The sequence below is a fragment of the Ciona intestinalis genome, chromosome 6 (assembly GCF_000224145.3).
Source record: "Ciona intestinalis chromosome 6, KH, whole genome shotgun sequence".
Taxonomy (NCBI): Eukaryota; Metazoa; Chordata; class Ascidiacea; order Phlebobranchia; family Cionidae; genus Ciona; species Ciona intestinalis.
Window position 1 is genome coordinate 2,334,917 of NC_020171.2, and position 13,808 is coordinate 2,348,724.

Below are 13,808 nucleotides of genomic sequence, written 5' to 3' on the forward strand. Positions count from 1 at the left end.
GTTTATAAGTTACTACGTATGTAACTTATTTATCCTCGCATGGTGGGCAATAATAGTCGTTATAACACGGGTGTTCCTGTTTCATACACCTCATGCCTGATTACGAAACAGTACTAATGATGTCTCCGATAAGGTAGAGCTTCGTAGTAATTGCTTTACATGAATAACCCGCAATCTTTTCAATCTAGACTTTATATGCCTTGCGGTAAAACTTTCGTTCTGATTTCGCGCTTTGATTTGTTATTTCTCCATTCCAACAAAAAAGATTGTTTTATGTTTGATCTTGCCAAGAAGAAAAGTTTTCGTAATTGCTGTTTTGAATAAAGAGATAAATGTTTGTGAAAACACAACATAGTTACGTATAGTGCAGTTCATCGCAAATAACTTACATAGCCGAGACGTTATGTCACGTTTTGAGCATCTAAATTAGGTGAGCAAACGTTTTAGCTAGAATGTGTTGATAAAAGCAATCGAAAATGTAAACAAATATAAGAACTTGCAGGAGACAGTTGTCCGCAAATAATTAGCTCAAGTTCCCGACAAGTTATGTCACGTTTAAGCTTAATATAATCTATGACCAAACTAATGCCGATATAGCGCTGCCCGTAAAGCTTCATACTGTGTTTATAGTTACTGAAAGCTAAGTTTCCTTTTTATTAATTTGCATCAAAATAGATTTATAACATAAAATAGGCTTGGGGAAAGTAAATCATTCGCTGTATTTGAATCAAAGACTGAGATGGCGAAATATATATAGTAGGGTGGGGGAAGACACTTTTAGCACATATTGTCCAAGTATCCTGATCGTGTTTTAAACAAATAACAACGGTAAAGGAAGTCGTGAGGAAACGGTTTCATAATTCTTTGAATGTTCTTTGTTTACCAAATGGAACAAGAAAAAGAATAAACAGGTGTCCCATCTTCCCCCACCCTACTATATCTACTTTATACAACTTGTTGAACTTGACTTTGTCTGTTATGTTTTTGTAGCGCCAGATTTCAATAGGATTACAAGTGGAATTACTGCGTTAGTTATAAAAGTACGAAGTAAACCACTCTATAATGCCTGGACAATACTCCGCTTATGAGGATAACAGCTCTGTTATAACAAACGAGGTAAAGTATGAATCTAATCGTTTTGTTTTTCTGTGATATTTACGAATTTATTTAAATGTATAGTAGGGCTGGGGGAGATGGGACACCTTTTCCATCTTTTTTCTTGTCCTGTTTGGTAGTAAAAATAGGAACACAAAAAAAACATAAAGTGACTCCCATAGACCGTTGTTAATTGAATAAAACATGAACAGAATATTTGGATATAATGTGCTAACGGTGTCCCATTTTACCCCCACAATACTCTGTATGGTAATTTAATATCAAAAAACATTATCTTACGGATAACACAGTCTAAATTATATTAGGAAGTATTGGGTATTATATGCTACCCATCTTACCCCATAAAATAACATTACTGATTTAACAGGGCGCCCGTGGTTGCTACAAAGAATGGACCAGCGGTACTAAAGGCTGTTTCACCAAAACCATACTTATTGTCACACTCTGCGTCATATTTTTTGTCGTTGGTTACGCGGTTGGCTACGTCATACATAGGTGTAAGATGTCATGTGGTGACGTAAGCGTGACGTCAACTCCCACGTCATTAATAAGTAGTATTGCGACGACCATTAATGGAACGACATGATGAAGAACTTTGTGACATCATCAAATCCAAGACGTCAATAAAACTTTGTGACGTCATCAGAAAGAAAACGCGTTATCGTTCAATGCGTAAACCATGATCGGTAATTATGGTCTCGGTGATACTTTATATATTTTCATTCTGTTTTATCTTCACATTTGGTGGTAACAAAGCATATTTACAGAATTATATAACCGTATCCTCACGACAAAAAAGAGCGTTGTTAATTGTTGAAAACACGATTAGAAAATGTGAGATATTATGTGCTAACGGTATCTTACCCCACAACGGTTTAAAATTAAATAAATATACAAGTAAAAGTAAATATCCTTGGCCTGCTTCAGGGTACGCAATGCAAACAGAGAAAAAAGTACAACGGATGGGGAATTCTTAGGCGATTATTACCGCGCGTAATAAACGTCTTAACGAGGCCATGGAATCGTGAAGATAAAACACAGAACGGCGTCTGGTGTTCGCAGGCCAGGCCTCACATTCAGTATAGCAGTGAATACGTGGTTAAAATATAAAGGATATGCGAGTGTATTCTGAAGCAGTTTAGAAAAAATTGTAATGTAGTAGGGTGGAGGAGATGAGACACCTTTAGCACATAATATCCAAATATCATGATCGTGTTTTAAACAATTAACAACGGTCTATGGGAGTCGCGAGAATGTAGTTTTATAATTCATTAAATGTTTCTTTGTTTACTACCAAATGGGACAAGAAAATATTATAATAAAAAGGTGTCCCATCTTCCCCCATCCTACTATATGTATTTGATGCTGTAATAATTCAGTTTATAAAAGGTCGCAGGCACATGGAACAGTATTGGTTCAGGCTGTTGGGTCGCGTTATGTATATATTATACGTCTTAGGAGAAACCTTAAGGTTAATATTTAATTGAAATATTTTGGAGTGACGCAAAGCCAACGGACAGCTTTAACTAATTCAGATAAAGAACGTTATTGATATGAGCCTAGTGTAGCTTTAGTTTAACATAACATATTATTTTTTTTCTTTAAAACGATAGCGAGGATCATGTTATTTAAACAGCGAAAAGAAGGGAATCAACAGCCAAACAATTAAACACGCTATGGATAAAAAGTGTGGAAAAGATTGCCAGTTAAAAAAAAAGAGCGAGAAAACGGACACTCGTGTACGAAATACAAGAAAAAAGAAACTAAATATAAACCAGAGCCTACAGGAATGATTAAACTTGATAAGTATTTTAAGTTTTCTGGAATGGCTTTTCGGTATAGTTGCGCGATACTTTATATAGCAGATTGGGGGGAGATGGGACACTTTTAGCACAGAATATACAAATAGCCTGATCGTGTTTTTAATAATTAACAACGGTCTATGGGAGTCGTGAGGATATAGTTTTATGATATTTTGAATGTTCTTTGTTTACTACTAAACGGGACGAGAAAATGGAGTTAAAAGGTGTCCCATCTTCCCCCACCCTACTGTATTGTAATAAATTTAATCGCTTTATTTGGTCTAATTTATAACCTGGTCCAATGTATCACGTTCTGGCTTTAGTAATAGTGGGTTTTATGTAATAGGATATATATATATATATATATAGGCTCCTTTACTGTATTGAAAGTATAAGGATATATAGCCTATACATGCGTATTAAGCAAACATATACTGTATTAAGCAAACACTGAAACATGTCTTTGAAATATACAACCCAAGAAGATGACGTCAGCTATACAGACTTGGACATGAATAACGGAGAAGCAAACAGCGAGGTAAGGTCCTCATGCTCGCTGTCAAACAATAACTGTCGAGTTATAACATGGGTGTCTTCTTATACACCAGACACACATAGAGTATTCATACACCTCATGCTCACTGCTTAGGTATAACATATACATGTGTCTTCTTATGCACCAGACACACATGGTGTATTTACACACTCATGCTCGCTGTCGAGTTATAACATGGGTGTCTTCTTATACACCAGACACACATTGTGTATTCATACACCTCATGCTCACTGTCGAGTTATAACAATGTGTGTCTTCTTATACACCAGACACACATTGTGTATTCATACACCTCATGCTCACTGTCGAGTTATAACATGGGTGTCTTCTTATACACCAGACACACATTGTGTATTCATACACCTCATGCTCACTGTCGAGTTATAACATAGGTGTCTTCTTACACACCAGACACACATTGTGTATTCATACACCTCATGCTCACTGTCGAGTTATAACATGGGTGTCTTCTTATACACCAGACACACATGGAGTATTCATACACCTCATGCTCACTGTCAAGTTGTAACATATATTTCTGTCTTCTTATGTACACGTATACTATTCTAACTCCATTCTTTTCACAGCAACGATACGATACCTACTATGATTGGAAAACGTGGAAAAAAGGCAACAAAAGTTATCTCACAAAAGTTCTGCTCGCCATTTTTATTTTCCTTGTCATATTTTTCTCTGGATTCGGCGCCGGCTACAGCGCGCTTTCATGCGTAAAGGTACAGTGTGACGTATGCCCCACGTCACCACCAAAACCAACTACGTCACCAGCAGTAGTAGGCTCAACCGCATCCACTGTTACCAATCATTCATCTACAAGTCAAACCACAGTTGTTACCATACAAACAGATGTAGCGGTGACGTCTGAAGCGTCGACCACGTCACAAGTGACGTCAAAACCTCCTTCTACGTCAGGGGTGACGTCACAACCGCCTACAACAAAGGTGACGTCAACGCCTTCTTCTACGTCAGGTGTGACGTCGCAACCCCCTTCTACCCAACAGGTGACGTCAAACTCCCCTTCTACGGCAAAGCCAACGTCAGAATCGGCTACGTCACAGGTGACGTCAACGACCCCTATACCGCCAGGAGTGACGTCACAGAAGCCCTCCCCTACTCTACAGGTGACGTCAGTAGAGCCCCCTTCTACTGCACAGGTGACGTCAAATTCCTCGCTGGTTACGTCACCAATTGCCACAAACGACACAAGTGTGCCATAGACGAAACTAAACGAGTCAACGGTTCGTCTATTTACATATTATGCCAAATTCACTTGTATGACATTATTGGCAAAAATCGGTGTACTTTTGAATGCGCGGTAAAATTAATTAATGTTTTCAAATTTTAGTAAGTTTGATAATTTAGTATGTGTTATGCGCTGTTACAAATCATATCGTGTTTTAACTACGTGTGTGCAAAACGGAAAGTAAAGATGGCAGTTACGAAATACAAGAAAAAGGAAAGTCGTACGAGTCAAGACCTAGGAGAATGGTCTGTCTTTCGCACTGCATTAAACGTCGTCTCTGTGGCGCAATGGATTAGCGCGCTGGACTTCTAATCCAGAGGTTCCGGGTTCGAGTCCCGGCAGGGATGCATCTTTATTTTCGGTACTTATTATACAGTAATGTTTAAGTCCGATTTTCAAAATGGTAGTAGTCACTAAAATTTTCAGTTACAGTTTGTTGTTACTTCATTAGGCTTGTAAGCTGCTTGGAGCTTATAGACTGTTAATGTATAATATATTATAGATAACATATTAATACATATAGATCAGATAGATTGTTAGAGTAGGAAATAGTGAAGTTATTACTGTAAATGTAATACACAACTAGTATTTTATGTACATATAAATAATAAATTAGAAATGAACAAAAATACAATAATGTTATAGTCAAAAAATTATATAAATAAATTATTAAAATTTGTGTTGTACTGAAACTAGGACGATTAAGTCTTATGTTGCTAATTCCCTTCTCTTTTTTGTTTTTATTAGTTTGATCTTCGCTATCATATATTTGATATAAGTTTATGTTATATATTATGAACAATAGTTATGGTTAGATCAAATGCAGGTCATACCAATTGGTTAGGCCGCCTACCTGTAACCCAGAGGTAATGGGTTCAAGGCTCGTCAATGCTACTATTGTGGCGTATCGGTATGTGCCTTGGGTACAAAATTTAAAGGCAATTGCTCTAACTCAGTGGTCACTACTGGGGTGTCTAAATTATCAGCCATATTTAAAGAGATATATAATAAACAAAGGGGTATAGTTAAGCCATATGTGAAATGTGTTTGCCGTAAGAGATCACCCACTAGTGGTTTGAGCAGCCAGCTGCTTTTATTCAAGTACTTTTTGCCTACAGCGTTTATAATGACTGTCTTTTTGCTGGTGATCCCCTTTTCTTCATTATTTTAATTAATTTGATCTTCGTTACTGTATTTGAAGAGAGAAACAACAAAATTATGTTATGTTTTTAGAAATAGAATAAAGTGGTATAAAATAATTATCTGATAATGCTGTTTCCCCCTACTGATTTTTCCTATCTCAATCTTGTATTCAGGCTTGCTACATTGGGGTAATATTTGTTATTATATTTAAATATATCCAGTAAACTTAAGGTATAGTAGGTTAACATAAGATGCCAAAGGTGGTCCATGTTTTCAATCCCATTTATTGTCACATTTAGTAGTACGCAAAGTAGATTTAGGAAAATATATATCCGTATCCTCACGACTCTAAAATAACATTTTTAATATTTATAACACGACAAGGAAATAAGGGATATTATGTTATATTTGCATCCATGGGAACTTGAGTGACTGGACTGTGAGCAGTCGAGTTGCTGAAGCTATTTCAGTGTGTGGATAAGCAGACATGACTTTTGGTTGGTTTGGTCATTTATATCCTCGTGGGTGGGAACTTGAGTGACTTATTTATGGTTGCCACTCCCCTACCCACAGTCGAGTTGCTGAAGCCATTGCAGTGTGTGGCATTCAAAAACCTAACTCATATTAAACACACATACAATCAATGAACGCCTGAACTGTTTTATTAATTTGAATTTTCGCATAAATACATTGTAATAACCAATAGGATCAATTTAACTTAAACAGGTTGCTTGATAAGTTCTAGATATGTCTTAATCTTGCTTGATGTTGACATGTCAATATATTTCATATCAGTGAACTTGTCTCCAATGTTAACTACCATTCCTCCAAGCAGGGATGGGTCAACCTGTTAATGTATATGAACGTTGGAATGTAGAGCAATATAATTCGATGAATGAATGTAACTTATTTATCCTCACATGACGGGGAAACGACAGTCGTTATAACACGGGTGTTCTGTTTCATACACCTCGTGCCTGCTTACAAGTTACCACGTATGTAACTCATTTATCCTCGCATGGCGGGGAAACGACAGTCGTTATAACACAGATATATTTAATTAATAATTACCTTCTCTGTCAGAATAATCTTTTCATTCTTGTTCACAAACTTAGCAAGAGCAGTTTCAACTTCTTTCTTCTGTTTTGCGTCCAAGGCTTGAGCTGTGGTAACGGTGGCAGGGATTTCCCCCTTTTCAGCTGACATGAGTCGTGCGAAAATATCGGTCACGTCGCTGATTAAATCCAAGCGGTTGTTTTCAGCTAGAACACCTAATGTAAGGAAATTGGTTTAATATTTTATACTGGTGAATAGTTTACAGCTATATCCCCGGGGTAGGGATATAACCATGGGTTGTGTTTGTCTAATTTAAGAATTTTCATCAATTTTGATTTTGTGATGACATGCCCCTTTAAAGTTCCAAATTTGCATAATATGTGCAGTTTAAATATTCAGTGACTCTACTACTTACCAAAGAAATTGACACTTGTGTTTGACATGCCAGCTTTTGTTGCTACTTCTTTTAGGAGACCTGGAATCACATAATATTTAAACATTTTGGAGCTTTAAATTATTGTAACCCACTACGTTACTTTTATCTTAACTAGGCAATGATGTTTTATGTTTTAAAAGTTATTTTCCCCTAAACATTTGTTATTATAGTAAATTCAACTAATAACAGAAAATATAAAGTGCTGCTAAAATCACATAAAACCAAAATAAAGTACAAATAATGGCGTACTAAAAAGAACCTATGTATTATTTGAACATACCAAGTTTCACCGGTAAATTCAACTGATAACAGAAAATATAAAGTGCTACTAAAATCACATAAAACCAAAATAAAGTACAAATAATGGCGTACCAAAAAGAACTTGTCAATTATTTGAACATACCAAGTTTGATGTCACTTTTAATGAATGGGTCATTCATGAAATCAGCAACTTTTTGACTCTGGAACATTCCACCAATGGTCACAAGATCCTTTGCCACATTTTCCTTGGTTTTGCTTTTTACCGAGGCAGAGTAAAGAGCTTGGGCGTAACAACCGGTCAGACCAAATGTGGGGATTGGAGTTCTGACCATATCACAACGTAAAGCGCTTGTGGAAAGACCTCGTCTCAGCTGAAAAAAAATAGGGTTTAATTATTAATCCCAAGTATTTAATAGCCTACACTATAAGCTTTACTTTAGATTTATTGATAAGGTTAACAGGTTTATTCCCGCATACGTCTGTGTCTCTGTGATACAAATATACAATGAGCTAAAATTAAACCATTTTGTGAAATACCACACAAATTATAGACGTTAGACCTTTTTAACATTAGGTTTTTATTACTACTAAATGAGTCCTAAAAAAGGTAAATTCATTTATTCTTGTACGTTTTTAATGCACTATAGAGCTTAAATTACACGATTTAACAAATCTACCAAAACAGACGTTAGATTTCTCTTTAATATTATATTTTTTTGAGACGTTCTAGTAGTTTAGACTTACCAATAAACCAAAAGATGAAGCCATTTCGCCTTTACAAACTACCAAAAAAATGAAAATTGACACTGAAACAAAATTCCTAATAACTTTTCACAACTAAAATTTAGTTGTCAATGCATTACTAAAAACGGATACTACGTAATATTATTTCACCGATAACGCTGACCATTCTTGGGCAATAGCAATCACACAAATTCAAACATGCAGTCTTTCTGATTTTATAAACATTTTAAACACATTTAGGTTAAAAATATTTTATTTTTAATGTGATTCTTAGGTGTCTGCGATTTTCAAATGTATCCGATCTAACGAAAAAATTAAAACAAGGTCAAAATTATTCTAACAACGATTGGTGCAGTAAATATTTCATAAATGGGGTGCAACTACTACTTTAATAGTTTCTTAAACTTTTACATTTAAAGTTGTGCTACAAGTGTATAAAGTGTTTAGTTATTTTAAATTTCCGACACAACACTTAAAAAGTTTCAAAATAATTTTTAAAAGATGTGACGTCATTATTAAACCCCGGTAGCATCTGTTATAGTGTACATGTATAGAAAATTTTTCCTAGGCAATTTTGGAAAATTGTTTTTTTTTTAGTTAAAAAGTGAAATTATTGCTTTTTTATTTTGTATTAGGGTAAAATTATTGTGAAACTATAATTTATAGTTGCAGTGTATTAAGAAAATTAACTTGTATTTGTAAGTTTAAACTTTTAAATGTAAAAATTGTAAATTTAGAAAACTTTATTCTGCTGTTTTTGGATTAAACAATGTCAAAGGATTCTTGGCGACAGAATTCAATGCCACCACGCCCAGATTATGGGAATTTTAAAGCACCTTCATTACCGAGTGCAAACTCCAACCCAGCACCCAAGAAAACTCGCATTTCAAAGTTTTCTGACGAACCCACAGTAAACAGTCCGCCGTTAAACGGTAATGGTGGTACTTCTGAAAAATCGAGGGTCTCAAAATTTTCTCTCCACCCACCAAGTGCTTCCATTCCGTCAAAATCTGACCCTGTTGCAGCAGCGGCTGCAGCAGCTGCAAGAATTAATGCAAACCTTCGAGCAAAAGGCAAGTTATCCGACCAAACACAGCATAAACCAGTAGTAAATACGATACAAACAGCAAACTCTGCGTTATCTGCAATTCAAGTGTCCCAGATTAAAAAAATATTTGATCTTTATGTTGCAAAAATCGATATAAATAATCTACCAATAGTCACACGAACTTACATGACTCAAGTCAACGCACAAGAAATCATTAACAAACAAACGGGGGCTGCTGTTTCCACCAAAGGACAATATTTAACACAAGATGAAAAGAAAAACGTTGAAGGAATAGACAAGCAGTTACATTTATACGTACAGTCCCCTTCACAAGACAAAGTAGAGCTTGCTATCAATAAAATAAAAGACATGATTTCAAAACATAACGTCTCAAAGTCTTCCCTAAGCGCAGTTGCCCCAACCATGGTCCCACCAATGGTCTCAATGCCCATCCCACAGAACATGGTGGGCCAACCATCCTTACCAAGTGGTAACTATGTCCATGACAAATTATTTATAGGAATGGATTACGTTCCCCCAGATTTTGACCTGAAAACAAAACTTATCGGAGCAAATTACACAAACTTTAATTTCGTTGCGAACTCCACTGGAGCAAAGGTGATTCTACGAGGCAGAGGATCTGGTTTCATTGAGCCGACTTCTGGTCGCGAGGCTTTTGAATCTATGTATGTATTCATCAGCCACCCAAATCAGGCGGGGGTAGATGCCGCTAAAAAGTTGGTGAACAATCTTATAGAGCATGTACGTAACGAATACAATGCTCATACCAGAAAAACACAGTCTGGATTTGGAAACCCACAAGCCGCTTACCCAGGGAACCCACCATATGGGTCCAACTCGGTAAACTACCAACCCCCATCCCAATTCCCATCTTACCCCATGGGTAATATACCCCCAATGGGGAACCCATACATGAACTACACCCAAGCCCCCCCTAACCCTTACAACATGCCCCAGAACATTACGGCTCACCCTAATATACCCCCTCCTGTCCCAGTACCCCCACCAACCTTCACCCCGCCTACCCAGCCCCCCTTTAACCCCCAAGCGACCCCCAATATAACCCCTACCCCCCAAGCAGCACCTACAAGTGACATGATGCCACCTCCTCCCCCTGTTGCTGTAAAACCAACAGAACCAGCGCCGAAACCGACGAAAAGACGAAGGTTTAAAGAAGAACAACCTGACGATTCAAACATCCTAGGCTACCAACAATTCTCTAAAAACTCTGACCAAGATTCCAAAAAAACGAAAAGAAACTTTTCAGAAAAATCAACAGAAAGCCTTCCAAATACTACAGTAGAGAAAGATTCAAAAGAACAAACGAAAAGCGGTTCACTACCATTCTGGATGTCGTATGACTGACTGTTTTTATATAAAAATTCAACCCAAAAACGGAGATGTTTCATTTCATGTGTTAGACCTTGTTTTAAGTTTTCCTTGTGCAGGATATAGAGCTCGCTTTTGTATTTACCGTATTTTGCCTTTTCAATCATTCATTGTTATAAGCATCTGTTTAAATTATCAGCAATTCCAAACATGTGATTAATTTTAGTTTTACCGCATATGGTTTCCACTTTCTAATAACACTATTATAACAATATAACAAAAGACCTTATCAAAAAACCTGCTTCATGATTATGGCAATTCAATTCCAATTAAACTGTTAGTATTTCTAAGTTCTTTTAAGTGAAGTTTGTTTCCTCATGGGCGCTATGCAAGTAGTGGTGTGACTTGGCTGAACTCTGATTGGATAACTTGTTGCTACGACAACTGTCGTCATGGCAGCGGTCACCCCTGTGATAGAACGACACCCGGGGTTTATCGAGGAAATCGATTATAATGAAATGGAACTGAAAGAGGTGATTTAAAATGCTATCAATTATTAAGACTACGATTTGTTAATAATCATATTTCTCTGTGAAAGCAAACTTAAAGAGAAGCTTTAGTTTTAATATTACTTCCTAGATATATAGTGCTAAAAACGAAAACAATACTAAAACTAAAAGTAACAAAAGCCCAATCCTTCTCTGAATCCCCGTTTCACCCGGATCTTAAAGGGTGCCACGCTGGTTGGGCCCAAATACAGAATAAAACAAAGTTTGGCCATGTGCAATTGTCATCTACGATGTAATGGTTTTAATGCTAAAATAACGAAAACAATACTAACAGTAACAAAATATGGCTAGCTTCAATTATCGTCTAATAAATTCTACGCAGGTGGTGGGCAAGGGTTCGTTCGGGGTTGTTTACTTAGCGATATGGCGCAACATTCAAGTTGCTGTAAAGATGATTGAATCAGAATCTGAGCGTATTGCGTTCATGACCGAGTTACGTCAGTTATCGAGAGTTTGTCACCCAAACATCATACGATTGTACGGAGCGTGCCGGAACCCGGTGTCACTTGTTATGGAGTTTGCAGAGTGTGGATCACTGTATAATTGTAAGTTCAATATTACTATAAAGCCCATGTGTACATGTATTGACTATTTATATAAATATGCCCCTATATAGTTTAATAATAATGAGAAAAAACTTTACCCACTATATCAGTTTTTTAAGCCAATTGCTGCAAAGTGGTAAAAAAAATAACATATGTCAACAGAGTAAAATGAATGTAGGTTATTTTATTGATGGAGCTGGGGGCCACGGGTGTTGAGTGTTTCTGAAAGCCACGAACCATGAAAAGATGAATGAATAAAGAATGAATATAACTTACTTTATTTTTTGAATTTTTTTTTATGAGTGGATGATAATTTGGACAATCCATTAGTGACCACTGGGTTGGAGCAATTGCCGTTAAGTATCTTTCCCAAGGATACATACGCCCACAATAGTACAACAAGGATGTAAATTACTATTTAATCACTAACTTGTTTAATTCCCATCTTACCCCACAGTATTACATGGTCCAGGGAACCAACCCCATTACACATCAGGTCATGCCATGAGCTGGTGTTTGCAATGTGCTACTGGTGTACAATACCTTCATAATATGAAACCTAAAGCACTCATACACAGGGACCTTAAACCGCCAAAGTAAGTAACTGTAAGGTTAATGGTGTATGATTTTTCTACTGGAAAGCCCATGCCAAATAAAAATGTTACAAAAAAACTGCAAAACATGATTAAAACTCATTATGTACAGTCCGTAGTGTTTTTAACTAAAGGATGATCAACAAAAAAATCATCTTAGCGTTCATGAAAATGGGGTCCAAATTTGTTTTCTATTTTCATGGTAGTTTTATTTTACATGATTTTTCAGTAACTTTGTGTCACATTTGAGCATGTCTATGAGTCTAATAGTCTAAACAAATTTTGATTTCCCGTTGGTATGCCTTAAGACAGTAGCTTAGTGGATAGTAACCCCATCAATTTAATTTTTCTCATTGTTTTTTTCAGCTTATTATTGACAAATAATGGAACTGTTTTAAAAATCTGTGACTTTGGCACAGCATGTGACCAGCATACGCATATGACTAATAATAAGGTTAGTGGTCTATTGGGTATATTAGTTTTATAACATGGATAGGTTAATTGAACATAAATGACCAAATCAACCAAAGTCATGCCTGCTTATCCACACACTGCAATAGCTTCAGCAACTCGACTGTGGGCATGGGAGTGGAAACCATGGATAAGTCACTCAAGTTCCCACCCATGAGGATATAAATGATCAAACCAACCAAAATTCATGTCTGCTTATCCACACACTGCAATAGCTTCAGCAACTCGACTGTGGGCATGGGAGTGGAAACCATGGATAAGTCACTCAAGTTCCCACCCATGAGGATATAAATGATCAAACCAACCAAAAGTCACGACTGCTTATCCACACACTGCAATAGCTTCAGCAACTCGACTGTGGGCATGGGAGTGGAAACCATGGATAAGTCACTCAAGTTCCCACCCATGAGGATATAAATGATCAAACCAACCAAAAGTCATGATTGCTTATCCACACACTGCAATAGCTTCAGCAACTCGACTGTGGGCATGGGAGTGGCAACCATGGATAAGTCACTCAAGTTCCCACCCATGAGGATATAAATGATCAAACCAACCAAAAGTCATGTCTGCTTATCCACACACTGCAATAGCTTCAGCAACTCGACTGTGGGCATGGGAGTGGCAACCATGGATAAGTCACTCAAGTTATAACAAAGCATATATACCATAGATACTATACACACTAGTCATGTCTGCTTATCATATTTATGCGACAGGGATCCGCGGCATGGATGGCACCAGAGGTGTTTGAAGGTTGACAATACAGTGAGAAATGTGACGTCTTCAGTTGGGGAATTATCCTTTGGGAGGTGACTATAATATTCTGTTCTGTATGGGTGAGGTCCTATGGTGAG

At 36.8% G+C, this 13,808-nt stretch overlaps 4 protein-coding genes and 1 non-coding gene across 7 annotated transcripts in view; 4 read left to right on the forward strand and 1 right to left on the reverse strand.

Annotated features, from left to right (window-relative positions):
- The first annotated feature begins 3,265 nt into the window (after window positions 1-3,265).
- On the forward strand, window positions 3,266-4,961 carry LOC100177485 (integumentary mucin C.1-like). Its single transcript, XM_002127310.4, has 2 exons — window positions 3,266-3,456; window positions 4,062-4,961. The coding sequence occupies exons 1-2, from the start codon at window positions 3,376-3,378 to the stop codon at window positions 4,707-4,709; spliced, it is 729 nt and encodes a 242-aa protein (XP_002127346.1). The 5' UTR covers window positions 3,266-3,375; the 3' UTR covers window positions 4,710-4,961.
- Window positions 4,962-5,008: 47 nt separating this feature from the next.
- On the forward strand, window positions 5,009-5,082 carry trnar-ucu. The gene has a single exon. It is a non-coding gene; the product is annotated as a tRNA-Arg (tRNA).
- Window positions 5,083-6,518: 1,436 nt separating this feature from the next.
- On the reverse strand, window positions 6,519-8,546 carry LOC100179838 (ATP synthase subunit O, mitochondrial). The gene is made up of 5 exons (XM_002127181.5): window positions 8,376-8,546; window positions 7,774-8,002; window positions 7,350-7,409; window positions 6,950-7,149; window positions 6,519-6,725 (listed from the first exon to the last, which is right to left on the reverse strand). Exons 1-5 carry the CDS (start codon window positions 8,397-8,399, stop codon window positions 6,597-6,599), a joined length of 642 nt encoding a protein of 213 aa, XP_002127217.1. The 5' UTR covers window positions 8,400-8,546; the 3' UTR covers window positions 6,519-6,596.
- A 460-nt stretch (window positions 8,547-9,006) lies between these two features.
- On the forward strand, window positions 9,007-11,166 carry LOC100182172 (KH homology domain-containing protein 4-like). Its single transcript, XM_002127126.5, has one exon. It carries the CDS (start codon window positions 9,145-9,147, stop codon window positions 10,807-10,809), a length of 1,665 nt encoding a protein of 554 aa, XP_002127162.1. The 5' UTR covers window positions 9,007-9,144; the 3' UTR covers window positions 10,810-11,166.
- Window positions 11,122-13,808, forward strand: part of tak1/mapkkk7 (mitogen-activated protein kinase kinase kinase) — an 11,628-nt gene continuing 8,941 nt past the window's right edge. For 2 of the 3 annotated variants that reach the window (XM_018812170.2, XM_026834760.1), the window contains exons 1-4: window positions 11,122-11,306; window positions 11,665-11,887; window positions 12,345-12,483; window positions 12,847-12,934. In XM_018812170.2, the coding sequence (XP_018667715.1) occupies window positions 11,226-11,306; window positions 11,665-11,887; window positions 12,345-12,483; window positions 12,847-12,934 (531 nt within the window). In that variant the 5' untranslated portion in view covers window positions 11,122-11,225. 3 annotated transcript variants of the gene reach the window in all.